Raw genomic sequence first — 21,016 nt, forward strand, 5'->3', positions numbered from 1 at the left:
CAGACAATGTATGGAGAATCCTGGGGACCTACACACAGCGGATTAAAAGAGAGTCACTAGCCCATAACACTGATAAGGAAACTGAGGCCCAGGGAGGCACAGACATCAGAATCACAGATAACAGGACTGAGGTTTGACTTCTCTCCTAACTCCTAGCTCTTTTTTTTTTTCTTTCTTTCTCTTTTTTTAAGATTTTATTTATTTATTTACTTATGTGGGAGAGAGAGCGCTCACGGAGAGGGGCAGCAGGAGAGGGACAGCAGGAGAGGGAGAGAAAGGGAGAGAACCCCAGGGAGGCTCTGTGCTCAGTGGAGCTGGATGCCGGACTTGATCTAAGGACCCCGAGATCACAACCTGAGCCAAAACCAAGAGTCAGACGCTCAACCGACTGAGTCATCCAGTCATCTAGCTCTTTCCCTACCCACACGCAGGCTGCATGGTGGAGAGCAAGGATTCTTTGTTTCTTTTTCTCTTTATAACCATGGTTTGGGTTCTTTCCTGCTAGGCACTGTGCCCGGTGCTGTACATAAACTCTCATTGGTTCCCAGCAGCCCTGTGAGGTGGGCTAGATTATTCCTACTTTAAAGATGAGGGAAAGGGCGCCTGGGTGGCTCAGTGGGTTAAAGTCTCTGCCTTCGGCTCAGGTCATGATCCCTGGGTCCTGGGATCGAGCCGCACATCAGGCTCTCTGCTCATCAGGGTGCCTGCTCCCCTTCCCCTCTCTCTGCCTGCCTCTCTGCCTACTTGTGATCTGTCTGTCAAATAAAAAAATAAAGTCTTTAAAAATAAATAAAATAAAGATGAGGGAAGTGGGGTCAAGGGAAATGAAAGACTGCCCAAGGTCACCAGCTTCTTGGTAGCGGGTCAGGATTCACGTCTAGTAGTCAGAGCCCAAAGCCTGGTGACCCCACTCTGATATGATGTGTCCCAGGCAGGGGTGGGGGTTCACCTAGGATCTCTGGGAGGACTTCAGGGGACCCCCTGCAAACCCTTAAACAGCATGGTGTTCACATGGGCCGCTGTGCACACATATGTGCAAAGGTACGTTTCCTTTTTTATGTGATTTTTTTAAAGATTTTTTCAATTTATTTATTTGACAGAGAGAGAGCAGGCAAGAACGAGCAGGGGGAGTGGCAGAGGGGGAAGCAGGCTCTCCGCCAAGGGGGGAGGCCGATGCAGGACTCAATCCCAGGACACTGAGATCATGACCTGAGCCCAAGGCAGCAGCTTAACCGACTGAGCCACCCAGGTGTCCCTGATGTACATTTTCTAAGGAAAAGGGCATGGCTCTCAGCTGCTCTTCAAAGGAACTCTTGACCCAGAAAAGGCCAGAACTGCTGATGCTGAGTAAAACCCTTGGCCTTCCAGATCAGATCTGCTGTACCCTTGGGAGGGTCAGGACAGGTGGGTGAGTTTTAGCTGGAGATGTGTTGTGTGACTGTCTCAGGGTCTGTTTTAACATCAGCCCACCAACAGCCCAGGAAGTTCATGCCCACAGCCCTGCCAGGGACAGCTCCAGGCTTCCAGAACTCACTGCTCCAGGCCCCTTTGCCCTGGCCTGCCCTGCCCTTTCTCTACCAGCCTGAAACACAGTGTGTCCGTCCAGGAGATGAAGCTCTGCCAGATTCTCTTGCCATGTGACCATTGATCTGGGGCGATCAAGTATCCAGAGCAGCCCCAGACACCAACCACCCACCCTGCAAGCCGAGGTATATGGCCACCTCCGCTCACAGCTGACTCCCATCGTGCTGACCCCAGGGATCACCCAGGCCCTGGGAGCCCCCTCACGCCAAGAGGCCCAGTCAACGGCAACAGGACCCCGGAGGGGACACTTCATCTCAGAGGCCTTCCTGGGCCTCAGTTGAAGAGGCCAGGAGTAAAAGAAAGAGAGGCTGCTGGGTGGCAGCGGCCGGGACCCGGCTTGCGCTAATCGCAAGGAGGTGCGGGGGGAGGTTCTGCAGGGAAGAGGAGGAGGGCACACAGCCCGTGGGGGCACTGGTGGCCGCTGACTCCCGCACTCTCTCCCCCCAAGGCCCTCAGGCTCACACCCCACAGGATCATCATGAGGATTTTTACTGCACCGGAAGAGGCAGCTCCAAGCACCTGCCCTCCCTAAGACGAGGAGCTCCGTGGGGCGCCCGGGTGGCTTAGTTGGTTAAGCATCTGCCTTTGGCTCAGGTCATGGTCCCGGGGTCTTGGGATGGAGCCCCACTGAGCAGGGAGCCTTCTTCTCCCTCTTCCTCTCCCCCTGCTTGTGCTCTCTGTGTGTCAAATAAAACGAAACATTAAAAAAAGACTGTGAGCTCCTAAACACAGCAGGAGCCAGTAATCACTGCCTGATGCCAAGTGCAAGGCTTCCCAGGCACAAAAGGCAGAGGCCAAGGGCAGGGCCTGCAGATAGCAATGGCCTGCAGCCCAGACCATGCTGGTGGCCCTGACCCCCGACCCTCACAGCGCACCCAACCCTGGTCAGGCCTCACCGGCATCTTCTCCCCCCACCCCCATCAGCTCACCCTTCAGCCTGGCCCAGGCAGGGGGTTACCCAGAGCCAAAGCTCCTACCCTGAGGTTTATGGTCTATGTGAGGTCAGCCAGCACCCAGTGATCGATGCAGAAGTCCCAGCTGCAAGCCAAGCTCGCGTCTTCCTAGGGCCCACTCCCTCTGCACAGACAAGCTCCTTCCCTTGCTCTTCAGATCACTGGTCCTTCCCCAGCCTCTATGGTGACAGCGACGTTTCGTAACACTTCACTCAAAGGCTCTACCTCCTTAATGAAATCAGCATCCCCCCGTTAGTACCCCTTCAGCCCCTGCCCACTACCATCACAGTTGTGACTGTCCTCAGGCCTGGCCCTCAGCGGATCAGCTCTAAACCAAGGAGGCTGGGTCAGTCAGTTAAGAGCCCAACTCTTGATTTCAACTCAGCTCATGACTTCAGGTTCATGAGATGGAGCCCTAGGTCCTGGCTCCAGCCTCCGCAGGGAGGTCTGCTTCTCGCCCTCTGCCCCTCCCCCCACCCATCACCCCCCGCCCCCCCAACACACGCACATGCTCTCTCTCTCAAATAAATCTTAAAAAAAAAAAAAAAAAAAACCTGGGCAGCTCCGTTGTTAAGCGTCTGCCTTTGGCTCAGGTCATGATCCCAGGGTCCTGGGATTGAGCCCCACATGGGGCTCCCTGCTCAGCAGGGAGCCTGCTTCCCCCTCTCCCACTCCCCTTGCTTGTGTTCCCTCTTTCCCTGTCTCTGTCAAATAAATAAATAAAATCTTAAAAAAGGGGGCACCTGGGTGGCTCAGTTGGTTGAGTGACTGCCTTTAGCTCAGGTCATGATCCCGGAGTCCCCGGATCGAGTCCCACATCAGGCTCCCAGCTCCACGGGGAGTCTGCTTCTCCCTCTGACTTTCTCAATCATGCGCTCTCTCACTGTCTCTCTCTCAAATAAATAAATAAAATATTAAAAAAAAAAAAAAAAAGCAAGGACTAACTGTGAACCAGAAGTGTTTATTGCAGAAATTTGGTCACGATTCCCACTTGGTAGCCCCCGCTGAGGCTGGACTGGGCCCTCTGTCCAGGACTGGGCGGATGAAATGGAGAAGAGTAGAAGGAGGGCGGGCCCAGGGCCTCAGAGCTGTGACAGGATGTTGGGGGCCAGGCTGCAGGTGAGGCCCGTACCATCCGGCTCCACATTCAAGGACTTCACTGTGCCATCCTCTATGACCATGGAGAACCTGCCAGAGAGAGAGACTGGGTCAAGGGCGCCTGGGCGGTGCCCTTGGCAGTGCCCTCGGGTTAAGTGTCCAGCTCTTGGTTTCCACTCAGATCGTGGTCTCAGGGTCATGAGATCAAGATCAAGATCATGATCAGGAGACCGGGCTCTGCACTCAGCGTGGGATCTGCTTAAGACTCTCTTTCCCTTGGGGCACCTGGGTGGCTCAGTCGGGTAAGCATCTGCCTTCGGCTCAGGTCATGATCCCAGGATCCTGGGACTGAACCCCACTGCGGGGGTGGGGGGGGTCCCTGCTCAGCGGGGAACCTTCTTGTCCCTCTGCTTCTGTCTCTCCCCCTGCTGTGCTCTATCAAATAAAAAATGGAATTTAAAAAAAAAAAAACAAATGACTCTCTCCCTCTCCCTCTGCACACTCACTCTCTCTCCAAAATAAACAGAAAAATCTTTAAAAAGAGAGCACAAAACCAAGCCAATTACAACGGCCTGGGCCTAGAGATTGAAGGGGTGGCAGGGAACCCCAGAGGACCCTCCTGCTTTTACCTCTTGAGCCGATGATTTCCAAACAGAGACACCAGTGAATCATCTAATAACAAATCTGTCTCCTAAAAGGAAAACCAGAGACAAGGCTTAGAAACTTCCAGAACAGACCAAGCCCCGCCCCAAAGCCTGGCAAAGGGACCACCCTATAGGGTGGGAGTTGCAAGGGTGCACTCACCTTCCCAAAGGCCCCAGTGGGGTCAGCCAAGAGCCTAACCTAAGGAGAAAGTAAAGGTCAAAAAAAAGTCCCCAGTCTGGCCTGGACCCCCTGCAGGACCCACACCTCACCGTGCCTCTCGCGTTGTGAGCTCGTCCCCACTCTTCAGTCACGAAGACATCATTAACACTCAGACAGGCTACCACCTGGACCCCTCTGGCCTTCAGAGCCTCGGCATGCTCCACAAATCCTGGAAGGTGGGTCTAGGAGGGGAAACAGAGGGTTAACAAAGAGATTAAATGCCTCCACTCTGCAACGCCTTCCCTTTATCTCCAGGCCCTCCTCACTTCCCTCTCCAGTATCTTTGATCAAGTAAAAAATGTGTCAGCCATAGTTCCTTTTGGCCTTGGCGGCAAGGAAGCTCGGATCCAAATTTGAGTGCTCTGTGGTCACTGTGAACTTCCCTTGGACGTGACTGTACTTTATTTACCCAAGTATCTCCCACAGCGCCAATCAGCAGCAGCAATAATGATGTTGGACTTAATTACAATACCCTTTTCTCCTACATTCCTGGCCCCAGGACCTTTTCACAGCCACCGCATTTTTCTGAAAGCTCTCGTAAGCTTTGTTTGTTTGTTTGTTTAAGATTTTATTTTTTTTAAACATTTTATTTATTTATTTGACAGACAGAGATCTCAAGTAAGGAGAGAGGCAGGCAGAGAGAGAGAGAGGAGGAAGCAGGCTCCCTGCCAAGCAGAGAGCCCGATGCGGGGCTCGATCCCAGAACCCTGGGATCATGACCTGAGCGAAAGGCAGAGGCTTCAACCCACTGAGCCACCCAGGCGCCCCAAGATTTTATTTCTTTATTTGACAGAGAGAGGGGGAGCACAAGCAAGGGAAGCAGCCAGCAGAGGGAGAGGGTGAAGCGGGTTCCCCAACTGAGCAGGGAGCCTGATGCAGGACTCGATCACAGGACCCTGGGATCCTGACCTGAGCCAAAGGCAGCCGCTTAATGGACTGAGCCACCCAGGCGTCCTGCTCTGATGGGCTTTGTAACTGTCACAACTACATACTCTCCTTGCAAGCCTCCCTAGGACTCAGGAACAATACAGACATGCACACAAGATTCCAACCGCTGAGTCCCAGAAGGGCAGGTCTCACCTTGGAACAGCCGGGGGTAAAGGCTCCAGGGACCCCAAACAGCACCCCCTTCTTGCCCTTGAACAGCTCTGCCAGGTTCACCTTGTTCCCAGGCTCCCCTTCAAAAACCACCACGGAAGGGATGGCATCTCCCACCTAGAAGGGATGACTCGGTAAGGAGTTACTTGGTTATTCTGGAACGAGCCAAGGCACTAGATAAGAAGATAAGGAGTCAGAGAATGACCGAGTGGGTAAGGCAAAGCCAAGGAAAAGGTGTTAAACTGGACCAGGCAGTTGCTCCTAGTGCAGCAGGGTGGACAGAGTTGTAATGTCCTCTAACCTGTCCAAGTTTCCAGAAGTCCCTCCCGGCTGCCCTCCCCTCTCCTCGATCCACCTGGTTCCTCCACACCCTCCAGGTTTCAAGGTGGCCCCGGTTCCTTTTACCAGTCTGTTGGTGACCACAGAAAAAGGGAGAGGAGGCCTCTCTGGGTGTCGCAAGAGGTTGCGTAAACAAGGAGTCTATTTCTTACCAGAAAGAAGTGAGACAAATGGTTAGGGAAGGAGAGGCAGGGAATCTATCTGGGGGTGAGGAGGAGACCCTGACAACAGGGAGGGAGAGAACCCTGGTCAGGTCTGGTGTCCAGCCCTCAGAAAGAGAAAAAGGGAGAGAGCAGAAGATGGAAAAGTTGGGGGGAAGGGCATTAAATAAAAGGCATCTTTCAAAGGGGTTGGATTAGTCTACCTGGGAGTGTGTGAGGGTTTCATGGAGTCAGAGGACATACACGAAGGGTATGTCCCAATCAGGGATTGGGAGTAAGATTAAGCAGGAAGAGGAGCAGGTCTCAGAAGGGTGTGGACGGGGAAGGGAGGTGGTTCCTAAGAGCGGGGGATCGTTCCAGATGAAGGGATGAAAAACTCAGCAGAAAAGTGGAAATTAGTCATGGGAGAAGTGGAACGGGGGAGACACAATAGGGGCTTTAGGAGAAAACACTTGCTTCAGGCCATGGGGTGAAGAATGATGCCCAGGAATGTAACAAAAACGTACAGGACAGTATGGGGGGAGGAGCTCGTATGGAGATTGAAAAGGGGTCCTGCGGCTAAGGAGATGGTTCCAGAAGGCGGAGGCCATGGTATTCAATCGCCTAAAAATAGGGGAGACGCATCACGCATAGTGGCAGTACAAAGGGTGAAGGCTCGAGAGAGCCTTGGGGGCTGTCCAGGAGATAAGGTACGAGTCCCGAAGACTGGCGAAAACCGGGGAGGGAGCAGCCACGGGGGTGCGGGGGCTGCTGAGGGGGATGAGGGAGAATTGCGGGAGGAGCCTCCGGCGGGGAGGACAGGGGTCCGGAAGAGCAGGAAGGAGGATGATTCTCCCCAGACAAGCAGGACGGAGGGCACTGGGAAGACTGGCTGGATGGGAGCTCAGGCCGGTTCCGGCCAGCGGTCACCTTGATTGGGGCCATGGCTGAGGCGGCGCTTCTGAAACCGTAGGCCCCTCCAAGCGTCCACTCCCTGCCTGGTTGCCGGCACCCGCCTGCTCTCGACGCCGCCGCTGCTGCAGACTGGACGGCTGCTGCCGGGAACAGCAGCCCGCCTGCCCGACGACTCAGGACACGCAGCTGAATAAGCCGCACGCCCATCCTAACCCGCGCACCAGTTCCGCCCTCGCGTTGGAGCCGCGGCAGGAGGCGGGCCTGGTGGGAGGAACCCAAAGCGAGTCCCCTCCCCGAGAGGCCGAGCCACTTCCGGGCCCGCCCCCGGCGAGGCTCCTCCACTGCGCAGGCGTAGGGGCGCGTGCAGGGGCGGAACTTCTGGGGCGCTCGGCTTATTTGCATTTGGGGCTGGACCAAGGGCACAGATACGAATGGGCGGGGCATTCGGTAGCCGCACAACTTATTCACATAGGATGGGGTGTCGCTGTTGTGAAGCGCCTAGTTTACGGATTCCTGCAATGTTTCCTTTCCTTAGCCGGAAGCGAGGGGCGGGAGACGATAGTGTCGGACGACTGTGGAAGGGAAAAACGTTTATTTTGCATACAGCGCAGGCCCCTGCACTGCGGCTGCTTTACGTATGATGTACAGTGTGCATGACTTGTAGCGAAAGGAAACCACTGGGCCTGCGCCGTAGCCATCTCCCGCCGGGACGCTTCCGGTAGGAGCGCGTGATCCGACCCGGCTCCTCAAATACCTCTACTCCGGCTAGCACGAGAAGTTCCAGCATGTTCGCCAGTTCCGCTCCTCCGAGCCGTCCAATAGGACGAGAATGGAGCGGCCCCGGAAGTGACGCAGCGGAGTTTCTGCCTCCTTCCGGTTCCGGCTTGCGGCGAGCGCATTGCGGCGACATGAAGCTGCTCACGCACAACCTGCTGAGCTCGCATGTGCGGGGGGTGGGGCCCCGTGGCTTCCCACTGCGCCTCCAGGTATCGGCCGGGGGCAGTCTCGCGCCCGTCTCCTGGGCGGAATGGGGGAACCAGGCTCCTGTCCCTAACAGAACCCCTCCTCCCCGCAGGCCACCGAGGTCCGCATCAACCCGGTGGAGTTCAACCCCGACTTCGTGGCGCGAATGATACCCAAGGTGGAGTGGGCGGCGCTTCTGGAGGCGGCGGATACCGTGAGGACCCTCCCCCACGCCGTGCTCCCCTGGGGGCGGGGGGCGGAGAACCTGGTCTCAGAGAAAGGGGCGGGGTGCCCAGAGCTGATTTAGGCCTTTGCCCACAGTTGCATCTGGTGGAAGTGCCCAAGGGGCCGATTGAAGGGTATGAGCGTGATGAGAAATTCCTGAGGCAGATGCACCACGTGCTGCTGGAGGTGAGAACCGGCCCATCGCTTGCTTCTCTGGCCATTACAGCCGAAGGCTGCGGGTGCTCAGCTCTGATCCCCCTCTCCTCCCCCCCCCCCCGCAGGTGGATGTGCTGGAGGGCACCTTGCAGTGCCCAGAGTCCGGACGTCTGTTCCCCATCAGTCGCGGAATCCCTAACATGCTGCTGAGTGATGAGGAAACCGAGACTTAACCACGCCAGGCACTAGTTTTTCAGTCTGTAACCACGAATGTTTTTGTTTATGTATAATATGTTTGTTAGGTCTGCCTTGTATCCCCAAACCTTGACCCAGTGACACACGAAACACAGTGTTCTTGAGCTCGATATATTTCTTTTTCTCATTAAAGGTTCAAAACCAAAAGCGGTTTCTCTTTGCAGCAAATATACATTAAAATAGAGTCTCTGTACAGCCAAAGGCTCTGGGCCCTGGCTTGCCCTATGTCCCTGCACCTCCCTGGCCAAACCCAAAAATAAATATAGTGTTATTGCTCTGCAGGGCATAGAGGCAGTGCTCTCCCTAACCCCCCAAGGAGGCTGGGTGGGAGCTGATGGGGGGCCCTGGCCACCCCAGGGGTCCAGGGGCTGGAGCCTGCTTGGAGTTATTGCTTCAAGGGGGGGCAGTAATGCCCAATGCAAATGATGAGGAGAGGAGCGAAGGGGGCAGGGGCCTTTGCTTTCCAAATCCCCCTCTGCTCTGGAGAGGGGGTTGGATTAAGCAGCAGCAAAAGCATCACCCACTGGGAGACTGTGGCCTCCACTCCCTTCCCTCCCTGAGATCAGGCTTCTGCCCCCCCACATGTCCCCTGCAGCCCCCTATGGCTTCCGCAAGGCCCCCTACACTCTGGGGGCATGTTATGGCTTGCAAGGGGCAGCACTGTGCCCACAGCCTGGGCGCACACATTCCCAGCTTCTAAGACCCCCTGGGAGGGGGGAGGGGAGGGCGTAGGGCCTGCTCCCAGGGGCTGATGGTATTGCCCTGGCCCTGCCAGCAGGCTGTGGCACTGCCCGGACCCCAGTTCTGCCCCCTTGGGGCTGACCCCATACTGGGCGGGTCCTGCCAGCACCCCCACCCATGCCCACCCCTTGCCTCAGTCCATCATGGCCTCGAGCATCTCCAAGAACAGCTTGTGCATGGGCACCTTGCCCTCCAGCTTCACCCCATAGAAATGGGCCAGCACTTTGCCCGCTGTCTGGCGAAGGAGTGGTAGCGTGAGTAGCAGCCTGCCTGCCCGCCGCCGCTCAGCACCCCCTCCGGGGCCCGCCCGGCCTGCTTCGTACTCCAGCAGGGCCTCGTGTAGAGCTTCACGCAGCTGCTCCACAGCCTCGGCGTCCTCGATGTGCACAGAGTCTGCAAGGAGAGGAGAGAACGCTGTGGACGCGGCTGGTCTCCGGAAAAGGCAGAGCCCCTGGATGTTTGAGCACTGCCGGATGGTGCCCAAGGAGGAGCCAGACACGGATTGGAGGGGCTGACCGAGGCACCACTCTCCACTCCTGCGCATGAGCCAGGGACCCCCTCTTTCTCCCTCAACCGTGGCTCCCTTTGCTCCTCCCCATCTTCCTTCCCACTAAATGGCGCACTTTTCCATGTAAGCATGGCCCTAGCGCTCAAAATCCTACTTGCGGTTCCCAGACCTGCCCTTGCCTTCTTTGGGACTTTGAGCAAGTCACTACTCTTCCCTAAGCCACAGTCTTCTTGTCAGCCTGATGAGACTGGGCCACCGCCAGGGTGAGGACCTGGAGGGCATCGAGGAGACTCCCATCGGCGTCCGCCCAGGCTCACCTGAATTGGCAAGGGCCAGGGCCTTCAGCAGGACGTACTCCTCGCGCTCCAGCCTCAAGGCCTGCAGTCGCCGCACCAGCTGCAGCAGCGCGGCCCCCAGTTCCCCCAAGCCAGCGGCGCGTGCCCCCTCCTCATCCAGGACCAGGTCCTCCGCGAAGGCCAGCTCGTCCTGCAGTGGCAGCGAGCGCTGGGCCACACCCAACACCAAGACCTCCATCCATACGCTCTGCAGGACTGACATCTGGTCAGACAGTGACAGTGACGAGAAGCCTGGAGGGCAGTAGGAAGCACACCTGGCTGAACGAGTTCACCAGAGCCGGGCCTGGCCTGCAGAGGGACGCCCCAGATCACCTGGGCCCTTTACCTGGGATGCTCTTGGCCCAGCTGATGGTGACCACAATCTCTCGGTCAAAGAGGTCACAGAGGGTAGCCACGGCTGGGAGGTGTCCATCGGGGCCCGCCGGGTCGGGCATAGCATATAGCTTCTCAGGCTCAACCACCAGCAAGTGGGACACCAGTGCATTCACGGGGGCTGCCGGGACAGATGGAGGATGCCCTCAAAGTCATCACCTTGAAGGCCCCTTTGGGGTTAAGCACCTTCCCTAAATTAGCCATCACCCCTGCCCCAACCCCATGGCCTTCTTAATAGCCACTGGCCAGCCAGGCTTGGACACAGGAAGGGCTCCCACTATCTCCCCAGGAAAGCAAGTCCATGGACAAGTTCCGAGTGTGAGAAAGATCTTTCCCTGGTCCCAGGTGTACTACTTGGGGACTGGTTAAAAAAAAAAAAAAAGTATTTTCAAAAATACGCTTTCGGGGAAATGTGTTGGGAACAGATGAAGGGCAAACCAGGTTCCTGATGCCCACGCTGTCCATTCGGGATGACTGACAAAAATGGGCCTCTCGTGTCCCAGCCCTATCCCAGTCCTAGAGCTCCCAGGACCCATAGCACTCACCGGTTTTCCGAGGGCCTCCGGCTACTGCCAGGGGTCCAGCAGGGAAGGAGCCCGGGAAGGGCAGCGGGTCCACCTCCGGCCGCCGCTTGTACTTCTGTCGCCCGCCTCGCACGCGGTCCAGACGTACTCCTTGAATGGCAGGACAGGGTTGTGTCCCTGCGGCTGGGGGGCAGCTTGCCCTGCGGAGCCCCCCCACCCAGTCCCCCATCGCTCCCCGCAGAAGGCCCCAGGCCTCGGCCACCCCCGCCCCGCGCTCCGTGAGCCCCTGCCCTGCGCTCACCCTCCTTGAGCATGCCCACCCGCAGGCACTTGGTGAAGCGACAGGCCTGGCAGGCCTTGCGTCTCCGCTTGGTGATCTCGCACTCGTTGGAGGCCGGACAGCTGTACTCGATGCTCCCTGCCAAGAAGAGACAGGGCTCCAGCGGCGGCCTCCCAGGGTCCGGAGGGGGACCCAGAGGACAGGAGGGCCCTCACTCATCCCAGGCAAATTCAGGTCTAGGGTCTGGGGAGAGCAGGAGTGCCCTGAGCGGGGCAGGGAAGCCTGGGACCGTGACGGAATGGCCTCTGGGCTGGGGGCTCCCGACTGCGCCCAGGGAGTCAGGCTGATCTCGGCCCCAAGCCTCTTGTCACGCCACGTCTCTGGGCTCCAGTAACCCCGTCGTTCTCGTCAAGGCCACAGCAGCTTCCACAGCGCTGCGCCGGCGGTCCATTCGCGTCCTCCTCTGACTTGGCCTGAAGGAACATCTGATGCCGTGATCATGTCCTACACCCACACGCACTGGGACACCTGTCATCCTTTCCTCTAGGACACCACCTCCTTCCACCTCAGTGGCCACTCTGTCATTCCTGTGCATCCCCACCGACTCCTTCCCTCGAAGGACCCACTCCAGGGCCGCCCGCGGACCTCGTCTCCTCCAGCTCACTTCCACGGTGAGCTCACCGGTCGTGGGCCTTCCGGTTTCTCTCAGCAGAGCTGCGTGAACTCGACTCACTTGCCACTGCCTCAGCATCGTGCAGGTCTAGAAGGCGTGGCAAACTTCACCCATCCGAAATGGAGCCCACGACCTACCACTCCGAACCCTACGACTCCATCTCTCCAGTGGCTCAAGCAGAAATCCAGAAAACATCTTTGATTTTTCTCTTATACCCAAATCCAGCCCATCCGCGTGGCCTGGCCAGCTTTACCTCTGCCCATGTCCAGATGCTGACCCACTGTGCCCCGAGTCACCATCACCCCACCTTCTCACTGACCTCCTCCTCTGTCCTTTTCTCCTTCGTTAATGACAACACAGGGGCCAAGACAACCCGCCCAGCCCAAGTCAGATCCCACCCCTCTCCCCTGCTCCAAACCCTCCAACGATGTCCCTTCTCAGAGAAAAGCCCAGGCCTGTGAGGCCTGTGAGGCCGTCAGCCCACCGCTTTCCAACCTTTCTCCCCTCAGCCCCTCACACTGTTCCTCACACAGACCCCAGGCTCAGGGCCCACTGCTCCCTTACCTCCTTCTGAGCTCTGCTCCCTGTCACCTCAGGGAAACCCCCCTGGCCCCGCTGTGAGAATGTCAGGGCTCCTCCGCAGACTTCTCCGGCCGCCTGCCCTGCCTGGTCGTTTCTCACCAGCTCTCGGCACGCCTTGAGCCGCTACACACGTACTTACTTCTCTTACCATCTGTCTTCCCCCTTTAGCATCTGCTCCACAGGGCCAGGACGGCCGAGTGCTAGGAACAGGGCCTGCTATGTAATGGCCGCTGAATGAACATGGGGCGGCCCTCCCAGCCTCACAGGGCTACCGCCAGAACCGAATGACACAACCAGCCAACATGCCCTTGGCACACTCCTCCTATACCCTATGGATTCAGGACTGTGAGCGCAGCTCAAGACACCTCCTCCAAGAAGACCTCCAGAGCCTCCAACCCGGCCAGGTTCCTTGGCATGCATCCCACTCCTCCCCCTCCAGCACTTAAAACAGCTGTACAACAACAGTTCTGTACGAGTCACTGTTTCCTCTCTCCCCTCCGCTCGAGTATAAATGGCTTAGTCCCAGCTTCGTCCACAGGCCTGGAACAGTGGTCAGGACAGCAAAGCACAGGTCTGTGAAGAGCCAGGGGTCTGGAGGCTGCCTGGGGCCCATCCTGACACTACTGCTTAACCAACCGTGTGACCTTGGGCAAGTCCCATACCCAAGCCCCCCAACTCCTCAGTGTTCCCATCTATAAAACTGGGATAAAAACAGGACTTCTGGGCTCCTGGGTGGCTCAGATGGTTAAGCGTCTGCCTTTGGCTCAGGTCATGATCCTGGGGTCCTGGGATTGAGACCCACATCAGGCTCCCGGCTCAGCGGGAAGTCAGCTTCTCCCTCTCCCTCTGCCTGCCACTCCCCCTGTTCATGCTGACTCTCTCTTTGTATCTCTCTGTCTCAAATGAATAAATACAATCTTTAAAAATATACATAAATATAAACAGGACTTCCTACAAAGATTCCTAGTAAGAATGAAAGGGAATGTCAAGGTAACATGTTCCACATGGTTCACAGCGCCCAAAAGCTCAATAAATGATTACAATCTGTGGCTAGGGCTCAATAAAGATTTGTCAACGAAGCTGACAGAGAAGGGGTCCAGGGTGGGTAGGAAATGCCTGGGCCTGTTAGTTCCCTGGCCTTCGGAACCATTAGAGAGCACAAAGGGTTTCAGAGCAGTGGGTGTTGGCCAAATCAAAACCCACTGCAATGTCACAATCGGTCGGGAGCCATCTGTCCGAAGTTCAGTTATAAGTAATAAGCAGAGGCAGCAATCAACCCAAGTTCAAGTCTGGCTTCTGCCACCTTCTGCCTGTGGGACTTGAACAAAGTTTTAAAACACCTTCCTGGGCCTCAACTGCGGTCACAGCCCTGGCCACCTTATGGGCGGCTGGGGGAATAAGAGATCACGGACACAGCAGGCACCATGCCTGACACGGGGTAAGCACTCAAGGAATGTTCTCCAAAAGTACACGTTATCGCCCCAAAGCAAGCAGTGTTTCCTATAAAAACACAAGTAACAGGCGCATCCCAAGTAATGCTGGTTACGTCTCCATCCTGCTCACTCAGGTTTTGATATGTGTTTCTGAGTGAAAATTCAGTGAGTAACAGTCTTTTTAAAAGTCAGGTGCTGAAGTGTGGGGCAGCCCCTCTCCGTTACCCATGAGAACCTGCCTTCTGCTGGAGCTGCTCTGGGGAAATCCACCCAAGGTGGGGTGGCAGGGGGTTCCATGCTGCTAAGAGACGTCAGCAGCTGCCAGAAGCAAGAATGAAGTTTAGAAGCAGACAGAGGCTGCCTCCCAATTTTTCGGAGCCACTGTGGAAGGTGCTAGGCCTCTAGTACCCAGAAACCTAGGCTTCCCGAGCCCTCCCTCACATCCCACTCCCAAGCCATCAACACATCCTGGTGGCTTTATTTAACTTTTCAGGGAAATGGCACTCCCAGGTGGGAGGAGGAACTTGGGAACCCCAAGTGGTACCACCGCCGCTGTCTACGGGCGTACTGCCACCCGGCAGAGCACCCACTGGGTAGCGGTAGGCCCAGAGGGCAAAGGGCACAGGAGCGCGGTGGGGGCTCACCCTGGATGGTCCTCTTGAAGAAGGCTTTGCAGGCCTCACAGGACGCCACGCCATAGTGGTAGCCGGAGGCCACATCCCCACAGACCAGGCAGAGGCGTTTGGGGAGGGAGCTGAGCACCAGCTTCCCACCGCCCTGCTCACCAGGCCCAGCCCCCTCCCCATCCTCCTCTTCCTTGTGGCCTGGGAGGCAGCGGGTGGGAGCTGGGCCAGGGGCCAGGGCCACGGGGGGCTCAGTCTCGGTCTCCGAGGAACCCTTCGGGCTGTCGGGGCTGGCTGGCTCTGCCTTGATGTAGAGAGGCTCAATGCCCACCACCTGGCTGGACATGGCGCTGGTCACCTGCAGGGAGAGACCTGTCGGGTCAGAGGGAGACACTGGGATGGGGGATGGAGTCCCGGTGCCACCCTGGTTGCCCAACCCCGGGCCTAGGGCCAGGCTGCCAGGCTCATCAAGGGGGAGGGAAGGAGAGCAGAGTCCAAGGAAGGGCTGCCTATGAAGAAGGCTCCCCCCCAGCTGTTGCCATGGGAACAGAGTCTCCAAAGCCTCCAGGGCCAGTAACTGACGGCAAGGTCTTCCACTTGGGAACCTGGGGGAGGCCTGGAAACTCCCTACTCCCACCCAGGCCAGGGAAGAGCAAAGCCTTAGTCTCCAGGTGAACTTCAACCCCATCTGGAATGCCCAGCCCCTAGAGAGATACCTCTCAATTTTCTTCAGACGTTGGGGACCTCGATGACTGCCCCCTCACCTGGGCATCCTCCATTCAAAAGCCCAAAGCAGGCACACAAGGGCCGGTGGTGGCTTCACACACTCCCCCTCACCTGGGTCCTCAGGTGTCCTCACCGGCTCACACATGCTCACTCTCTACTGGGCACTTCCCGGCTCTCACACACGGCCTTCCCCAAGCCCAGGCTCTCCCCGTGCTTCCGCTCGTCTTCACACACTCCTCCCCGAGTGCACAGCCCATAAGCAAAGTCACACTCGAGACTCACAATCACACACACTCACTCCCAAACACACCGTGCCCCCACACTGACACACACACCGACACAGACCATTGTGGAAACACACTCGGGGCCTTTCACACTTGACACAGCGCCCCTCCCGCCCCAGCTTGCCAATCCCTGGCCCACCGGAGGACGCGGCTCCACCTCCTTACACCGCACCCCACCCCCGACCCCCGCCAGCACAATCACTCTTACACTCCAGCCGCCCGCAGAATCCTCTACCTCAGGGGCGCCCCGCCCCCCCAACCTGCGCACACCTACGGAAAGTTGCCTAAAGTTGCTGCGCCTCCCCTCCCCCTCCGCCCGCGGGGGACCTCTATCAGGTTATCAGGAAGTAAATGGGGAGCGCCAAGGAGGAGGAAGTTCTCCCCTGCCGGTGCGATGACCTTTGACCCAGAGAGGAGGGTGGCCCAAGGCCCCTTAGAGCGCCCCCACGTGGTCTTCAGAGCCCCTTCTCAGACAGGGAGCCCTCCCTATCTTCCACCCAGGCCCGCCCCTGGGACTTCGACTTGCTCCAGGTGCCGGATTGAACCCTGCCCTGGGACTGGATCCGAGGCCCAAGCCTGACCCCGGCCAGGACCTGCAGCCCGAGCCAGAACCGGCCTCTGTCCCAGGCCGACGCATTAAGACCTCAACACGGGATCCCGCCCGGACCCTAGCCCCGTCTGGCCCTGGACCCGGTCCCAACCGTGACCCGGGCTGGACCTAGAGCCGGACCCCGCCCGGAGCCCGCCCCACCCCCGCCCGCCTCCCAACCGCGCTCGCACATGGCCCCCGCGCCCCGCCCGTCCACCCCCCCCCAGCGGCGCTCCCCTCCGCCCCCGGACCTGGGGCTCCGGCAGGGCTGGCGGGCAGGCATGGGGGCCGAGCGGCCCGGAGCGCCGGGGTGAGCCTGGGGCCGCAAACGGCCCCTCCTCCGCCGCCTCCTCGGGCCGCACCGCCCCGCCGCGCCGCGTCCCCTCACTCGGCGGCGCCGCCGGCGGCTTGTAGGACACAAAAGGACATCGCGGCCGCTTCCTACTCTGCTTCCTCCAGCTGACAGCGGGGGTGGGGCCGGCCGTGCGCATGCAAAGCAGGGGGCGGGTCTCGGCGCCCTATGCTAATCAGACAAGCGGGGCGGGCAGCGCCTGCGTGCCCGGACCAGTCGGGGCGGAGCCGGCGAAGCCAGGGGGCGGTCCTTCATGAAGGTCCCGCCCATCGCCGCCGAATTGTTGCGGTGCACTAGCTGAGGGGGCGGGGCCAGAGGAGACTTGGAGAGGCTCCGAGAGGGAGCTGGAACCAGGAGCGCTCTTACGTAACGAAGGAGGCGGGGAGGGCTGTGTGCGATCGAAGTAGGCGAGGTGGCTTGGTGGCCGCAGTTGCGGGGCCGGGAGAAGACTTACATATGTAAATGAGAGGGCGGGACGAGCGGAGAGGTTAGTGTAACTGCATATGCATGAGGGGCGGGGCCCAGCATGCCCAAACTAGAGGGGAGGTGCTGCCCCTTTACCTTCTCACCCTTCCCCCAAGATTACACCATCGGGGCACTTGGACGGCAGATCCAGTATCCCCACACAGCTGCTGGACCCGGGGTGGGAGACGCAGGCATAAAACATGCAAGAAGTCCTGGATTTCGAGTCCCGGGAAGGCGGAGCCAAGAGAGCCCGGACGGAGAACGCTCAAGGTCACTGCGGTGACCGCGTGAAGGTCACGGGGAAAGGCGGAGCCATGTGCGTCCGCCTCACGCGGGCAGCCACGCACTGACTCACCGACCGTGCACAGAGTCTTTTATTTCTCTAGGACTCAAATTCCATGTGGACAGGGTCGGGCTTGGGCCTGGGGACCGGTGGGGTCCCAGGGACTGGAACCGGCCTGTCTGTCACTCCAGCCCAAGCCTGAGGCGGTGCTCTCAGTGCATGAAGAAGCGCAGCCTCTTGTTCCGGCGCCTCCTGAGCCCCTCGATGTGTCGCTGCAGCTGCTTGGTCAGGAAGTGGTCCCGGCCAATCCCTGACCGGTAGCCTGCAGAGCAGAGGGGTCGCTCAGGGCAGTGAGCAGGGGCATGGTCTCCCCAGCAACGGTGCTGCACCTGAGATTTGAGGAACCATGGGTGATCTGGGGTAGCAGGAGTGCTTGGCCCTCAGGTCTGTGTTAGTCTGGGAAACTGGATCTCCAAGGTGCTGGGCCCTGACAGTTTTGTTTTGTTTTTTTAAAAGGTCAAGTCATACACTTGTACTCCAGATGGGGGATGTGGAGGAGGCTGAGAGTGTTGAGGTGGAGCATGGGTGAGGGCAAGGTTAAGAGTGTTGCAGGCCTGAACCAGGACAGCGGTAGAGGGCAGCTTTGCGGACACCCCCTGGACCACCCATCCTGACCCATTAGCCAGCATCCCTGTCTTATATTATAAGCAGGCCAAATGAGAGAACTTTGACCCAAATAATCCACTGTCCAGAGGTTCCTCACAGCACCAAGGGAGGGGACCAAGGCCACACAAAGACTGTCATCCCCACTGGGGACTGGAAAAACCGCTCAAGAAAAGTCACATCAGCTAGAGAGAGGCTGCATGAAGGCCAGAGCCCAGGCCCCTGACCGTCATGTCATGCTCTCCCCACTGGATGTCCCTGTGCCCAGTCCAATTTTTTACTTTTGGTAGGGCTCCTGGAATACTCGTGGGTGGTAAGGAAATCTGACAAGGCAAACACGGCCTGAATCCCCACTCCCAGAGGCCCAACCCCTGCAAAATCCCCCAGGGTCTGGGGGTGGGGGGGTAGTAGCTCACTCCTGAGGGCTTTGGTGAGGATTTCCAGAGCTTCATTCTCCATGAGGTCCATCAGAGGCAGTGGCAGCTGGAGAGGCAGCAAGAGGCTCAGATGTCCCAGGGACCCCAGCCCTGCCTCGAACTGAAATGCCCCACCTGCTCCCTCTAGCCCCAAGACCCCCAACCAAGCTGCCTGCCCCTCTCCTCTGCAAACCACCCTTACCCCTTCACCTCTGCAACTCCCAACTTGCCCATCCCCACCCAACTAAAATCCCCAGTCTCCCTGGGTGCTTCTAACCCTGTTCTGCTGCTCCATCCAGTAGGCTCGATGGGGTGTGTGCTTTGAGATATTGAGCGATGACTCTGAGGAAGACATTTCTGGGAAAAGAGAAAAAGAGAGGTCAGTCATCTGCAGACTGCTGGGTCTTCCCTGGAGCGGAGGAAACATAGGGGCAGGCTTGTGGTGGCAGGGGAGTGGCCTTCAGAGACCAGCTCCAGGTGCCACCTTATTGGGAAAGAGTATGGGACAGTAGTTTACTACCCTGGGCTTTATCGTCCCACCCACCCAGGTTTCAGTTCTGACTTCCCCATCAGGCAAGGCTTAGGAGCAGTGACTGAAAATTTCTGACCCTCAAGTTCTTCATGGTCAAATGGGGTAATAGGAATAACCCCTAGGGTGCCTGGGTGGCTCAGTGGGTTAAAGCCTCTGCCTTCATCTCAGGTCATGATCCGGGGTCCTGGGATTGAGCCCTGCATGGGGCTCTCTGCTCAGCGGGGAGCCTGCTTCCTCTTCTCTCTCTCTGCCTGCCTCTGTGCCTACTTGTGATCTCTGTCTGTCAAATAAATAAATAAAATCTTAAAAAAAAAAAACACAAACCATATGGGGTGACTGGGTGGCTCAGTGCTTAATTGTCTCCCTTTGGCTAGATCATGATCCCAGGGTCCTGGGATCAAGCCCCATCCCTGATCAACAGGAAGCCTGCTTCTCCCTCTCCCAATCCCCCTGCTTGTGTTCCTTCTCTCGCTGTCTCTCTCTGTGCCAAACAAATAAATAAAATCTTAAAAAAAAAGAATAGACCCTTATGAAGGTTGTGAAGTTTAAGGTGATCATGCAAAGAAAGCCCAGTGCCTGGCACACAGCAAGCACTCAAAATGCATTAAAATACTGTTATACGTTCTAATGCCCCATGTAGGTAGGGGCCGGGGCGGGGGGGGGGGGGGTAGTCCGAGACAGTGCCCAGCAAGAAGTAGGTACTTAAAAATTGTAGCCAGTGACTGAGTGAATGAAAGACAGGCACCTCCTCAACGACAGCAAATCCATACACAAGGAAATAACTCCCTCCTCTCAACCGTCGCAGGGATTCCACGAGAAGCACGGGTCCTACCGCGCTGCCTTTGCGCATTTCCGCAGGTGTCTCCCGGACTTGGCGCGCCATGACCACAGGACCCTGTACGGCGCCTGTCCGGTAGGGGGCGCTCCAGGAATGTCTGGTTGATTTAAAGCGTAGACGACGAACCCTGGCGCCGTCCCGGGAAGGGAATCCTGGAAAAGGATCCTACAGCTTCCCCCTCCACCCCCTATTTCACAGCAACAGATATTGAGTCCTGGCCAGCCCCCTGCCCTGTGGATACCCACAGCCCTGGGAGGCCACACTGACCGGTGTCGGTCTTGGACTCCTTGGAATCGCCGTCCTGCTCCTCTAAACCGCTTCCCAGGGAGCGGGCCCGACTTAGCTCCAGCTCCAGCAAGGAGGGCTTGTCCAGATCCTCCTGTTTGAAACCGTCCTTGTCCTCAACGATATCCCATTCTTCCCAAATACCGTCCGAGTCGCCTCTGGCCTTCTGGTTGTACCACCCGCGAGACTTGCTGCCGATGCTGCTGACCTCCATGTCCGAGTCCTCGCCAACGCTGGACCGCGCCACGTTCAGCTTCGGCTGCGACAGCGTGGCCCTGGTCCACAGATTCCGGATGTCCTCTGGGTTCGACAGGTCTGAGGCACGGCTGCCCAAAGACGCCTGTGGGCCACATACAACGAGGGAAGCCAAGGGCCTCCAGGAGTTGGGAAGGAGAGGAAGAGCCGGCTGGGACCGTGACTCTGCCGAGTGGGCTCACAGCCGAGGCTGGGGGAGAGAAGAGCCAGGGACCCAGGACCGACCCAGGCTGGGGGCTCACAGAGGGAGGAGGCCAGGGAAGGGTTCTTACTCTGAAAGGTTTTTCCTCCATGGTTCTGCCCCAACGGACCCGGTCGCCCCAGGCCTCGGGCGAGGAATAAAGGGTCACGCTCCAGGAGCGGGGAGGGGCAGGATCGCGTTCCGGAATGGTGCTGCGGGTCTCGCGAGGGAGAAGTTCAATCTACAGCCCCCCGGCCCCCCAAGGCTAGCTGCCATTATCTCTCCCCCGTCCCCACTGCCCCTATCTGCGCCGAGGTTGGAGACGCACAGAACACCACGGCACATTCCTATTCCGGACCCTATACCCGGTAGCCTCCTGGCGGAGACACGGGCCCAAGCGTGGCCCTTTCGGGTGCAGGCGTGGGGAGGAGGGGCTCGGCCCCGGGGGGGGGGGGTGGCAGAGGG

At 58.1% G+C, this 21,016-nt stretch overlaps 4 protein-coding genes across 7 annotated transcripts; 1 reads left to right on the top strand and 3 right to left on the bottom strand.

Moving 5' to 3' along the window:
• Window positions 1-3,478: 3,478 nt before the first annotated feature.
• Window positions 3,479-7,234, bottom strand: PRDX5 (peroxiredoxin 5). Its single transcript, XM_046015086.1, has 6 exons — window positions 7,007-7,234; window positions 5,580-5,714; window positions 4,550-4,681; window positions 4,440-4,478; window positions 4,265-4,326; window positions 3,479-3,725 (listed from the first exon to the last, which is right to left on the bottom strand). The coding sequence occupies exons 1-6, from the start codon at window positions 7,196-7,198 to the stop codon at window positions 3,620-3,622; spliced, it is 666 nt and encodes a 221-aa protein (XP_045871042.1). The 5' UTR covers window positions 7,199-7,234; the 3' UTR covers window positions 3,479-3,619.
• Window positions 7,235-7,816: 582 nt separating this feature from the next.
• Window positions 7,817-8,737, top strand: TRMT112 (tRNA methyltransferase activator subunit 11-2). Its single transcript, XM_046015089.1, has 4 exons — window positions 7,817-7,977; window positions 8,067-8,168; window positions 8,276-8,365; window positions 8,461-8,737. Exons 1-4 carry the CDS (start codon window positions 7,900-7,902, stop codon window positions 8,566-8,568), a joined length of 378 nt encoding a protein of 125 aa, XP_045871045.1. The 5' UTR covers window positions 7,817-7,899; the 3' UTR covers window positions 8,569-8,737.
• Window positions 8,686-16,747, bottom strand: ESRRA (estrogen related receptor alpha). Of its 3 annotated transcripts, none has more exons than XM_046015083.1 (7): window positions 16,533-16,747; window positions 14,704-15,040; window positions 11,393-11,509; window positions 11,113-11,241; window positions 10,521-10,688; window positions 10,157-10,426; window positions 8,686-9,724 (listed from the first exon to the last, which is right to left on the bottom strand). In XM_046015083.1, the coding sequence occupies exons 2-7, from the start codon at window positions 15,026-15,028 to the stop codon at window positions 9,465-9,467; spliced, it is 1,269 nt and encodes a 422-aa protein (XP_045871039.1). In that variant the 5' UTR covers window positions 15,029-15,040; window positions 16,533-16,747; the 3' UTR covers window positions 8,686-9,464. The 3 variants fall into 3 exon arrangements, with proteins under 3 accessions (XP_045871039.1, XP_045871041.1, XP_045871040.1); XM_046015085.1 differs by lacking the exon at window positions 16,533-16,747 and adding an exon at window positions 15,963-16,369; XM_046015084.1 differs by lacking the exon at window positions 16,533-16,747 and adding an exon at window positions 15,399-15,833.
• Window positions 16,748-16,784: 37 nt separating this feature from the next.
• CATSPERZ (catsper channel auxiliary subunit zeta) lies at window positions 16,785-20,780 on the bottom strand. Of its 2 annotated transcripts, XM_046015088.1 has the most exons (6): window positions 20,643-20,780; window positions 20,324-20,455; window positions 20,098-20,209; window positions 18,738-18,817; window positions 18,461-18,527; window positions 16,785-17,703 (listed from the first exon to the last, which is right to left on the bottom strand). In XM_046015088.1, exons 1-6 carry the CDS (start codon window positions 20,661-20,663, stop codon window positions 17,594-17,596), a joined length of 522 nt encoding a protein of 173 aa, XP_045871044.1. In that variant the 5' UTR covers window positions 20,664-20,780; the 3' UTR covers window positions 16,785-17,593. The 2 variants fall into 2 exon arrangements, with proteins under 2 accessions (XP_045871044.1, XP_045871043.1); XM_046015087.1 differs by having other exon boundaries at window positions 20,098-20,455.
• Between the last annotated feature and the right edge of the window lie 236 nt (window positions 20,781-21,016).

This window comes from Meles meles, chromosome 8, assembly GCF_922984935.1.
Source record: "Meles meles chromosome 8, mMelMel3.1 paternal haplotype, whole genome shotgun sequence".
NCBI lineage: Eukaryota > Metazoa > Chordata > Mammalia > Carnivora > Mustelidae > Meles > Meles meles.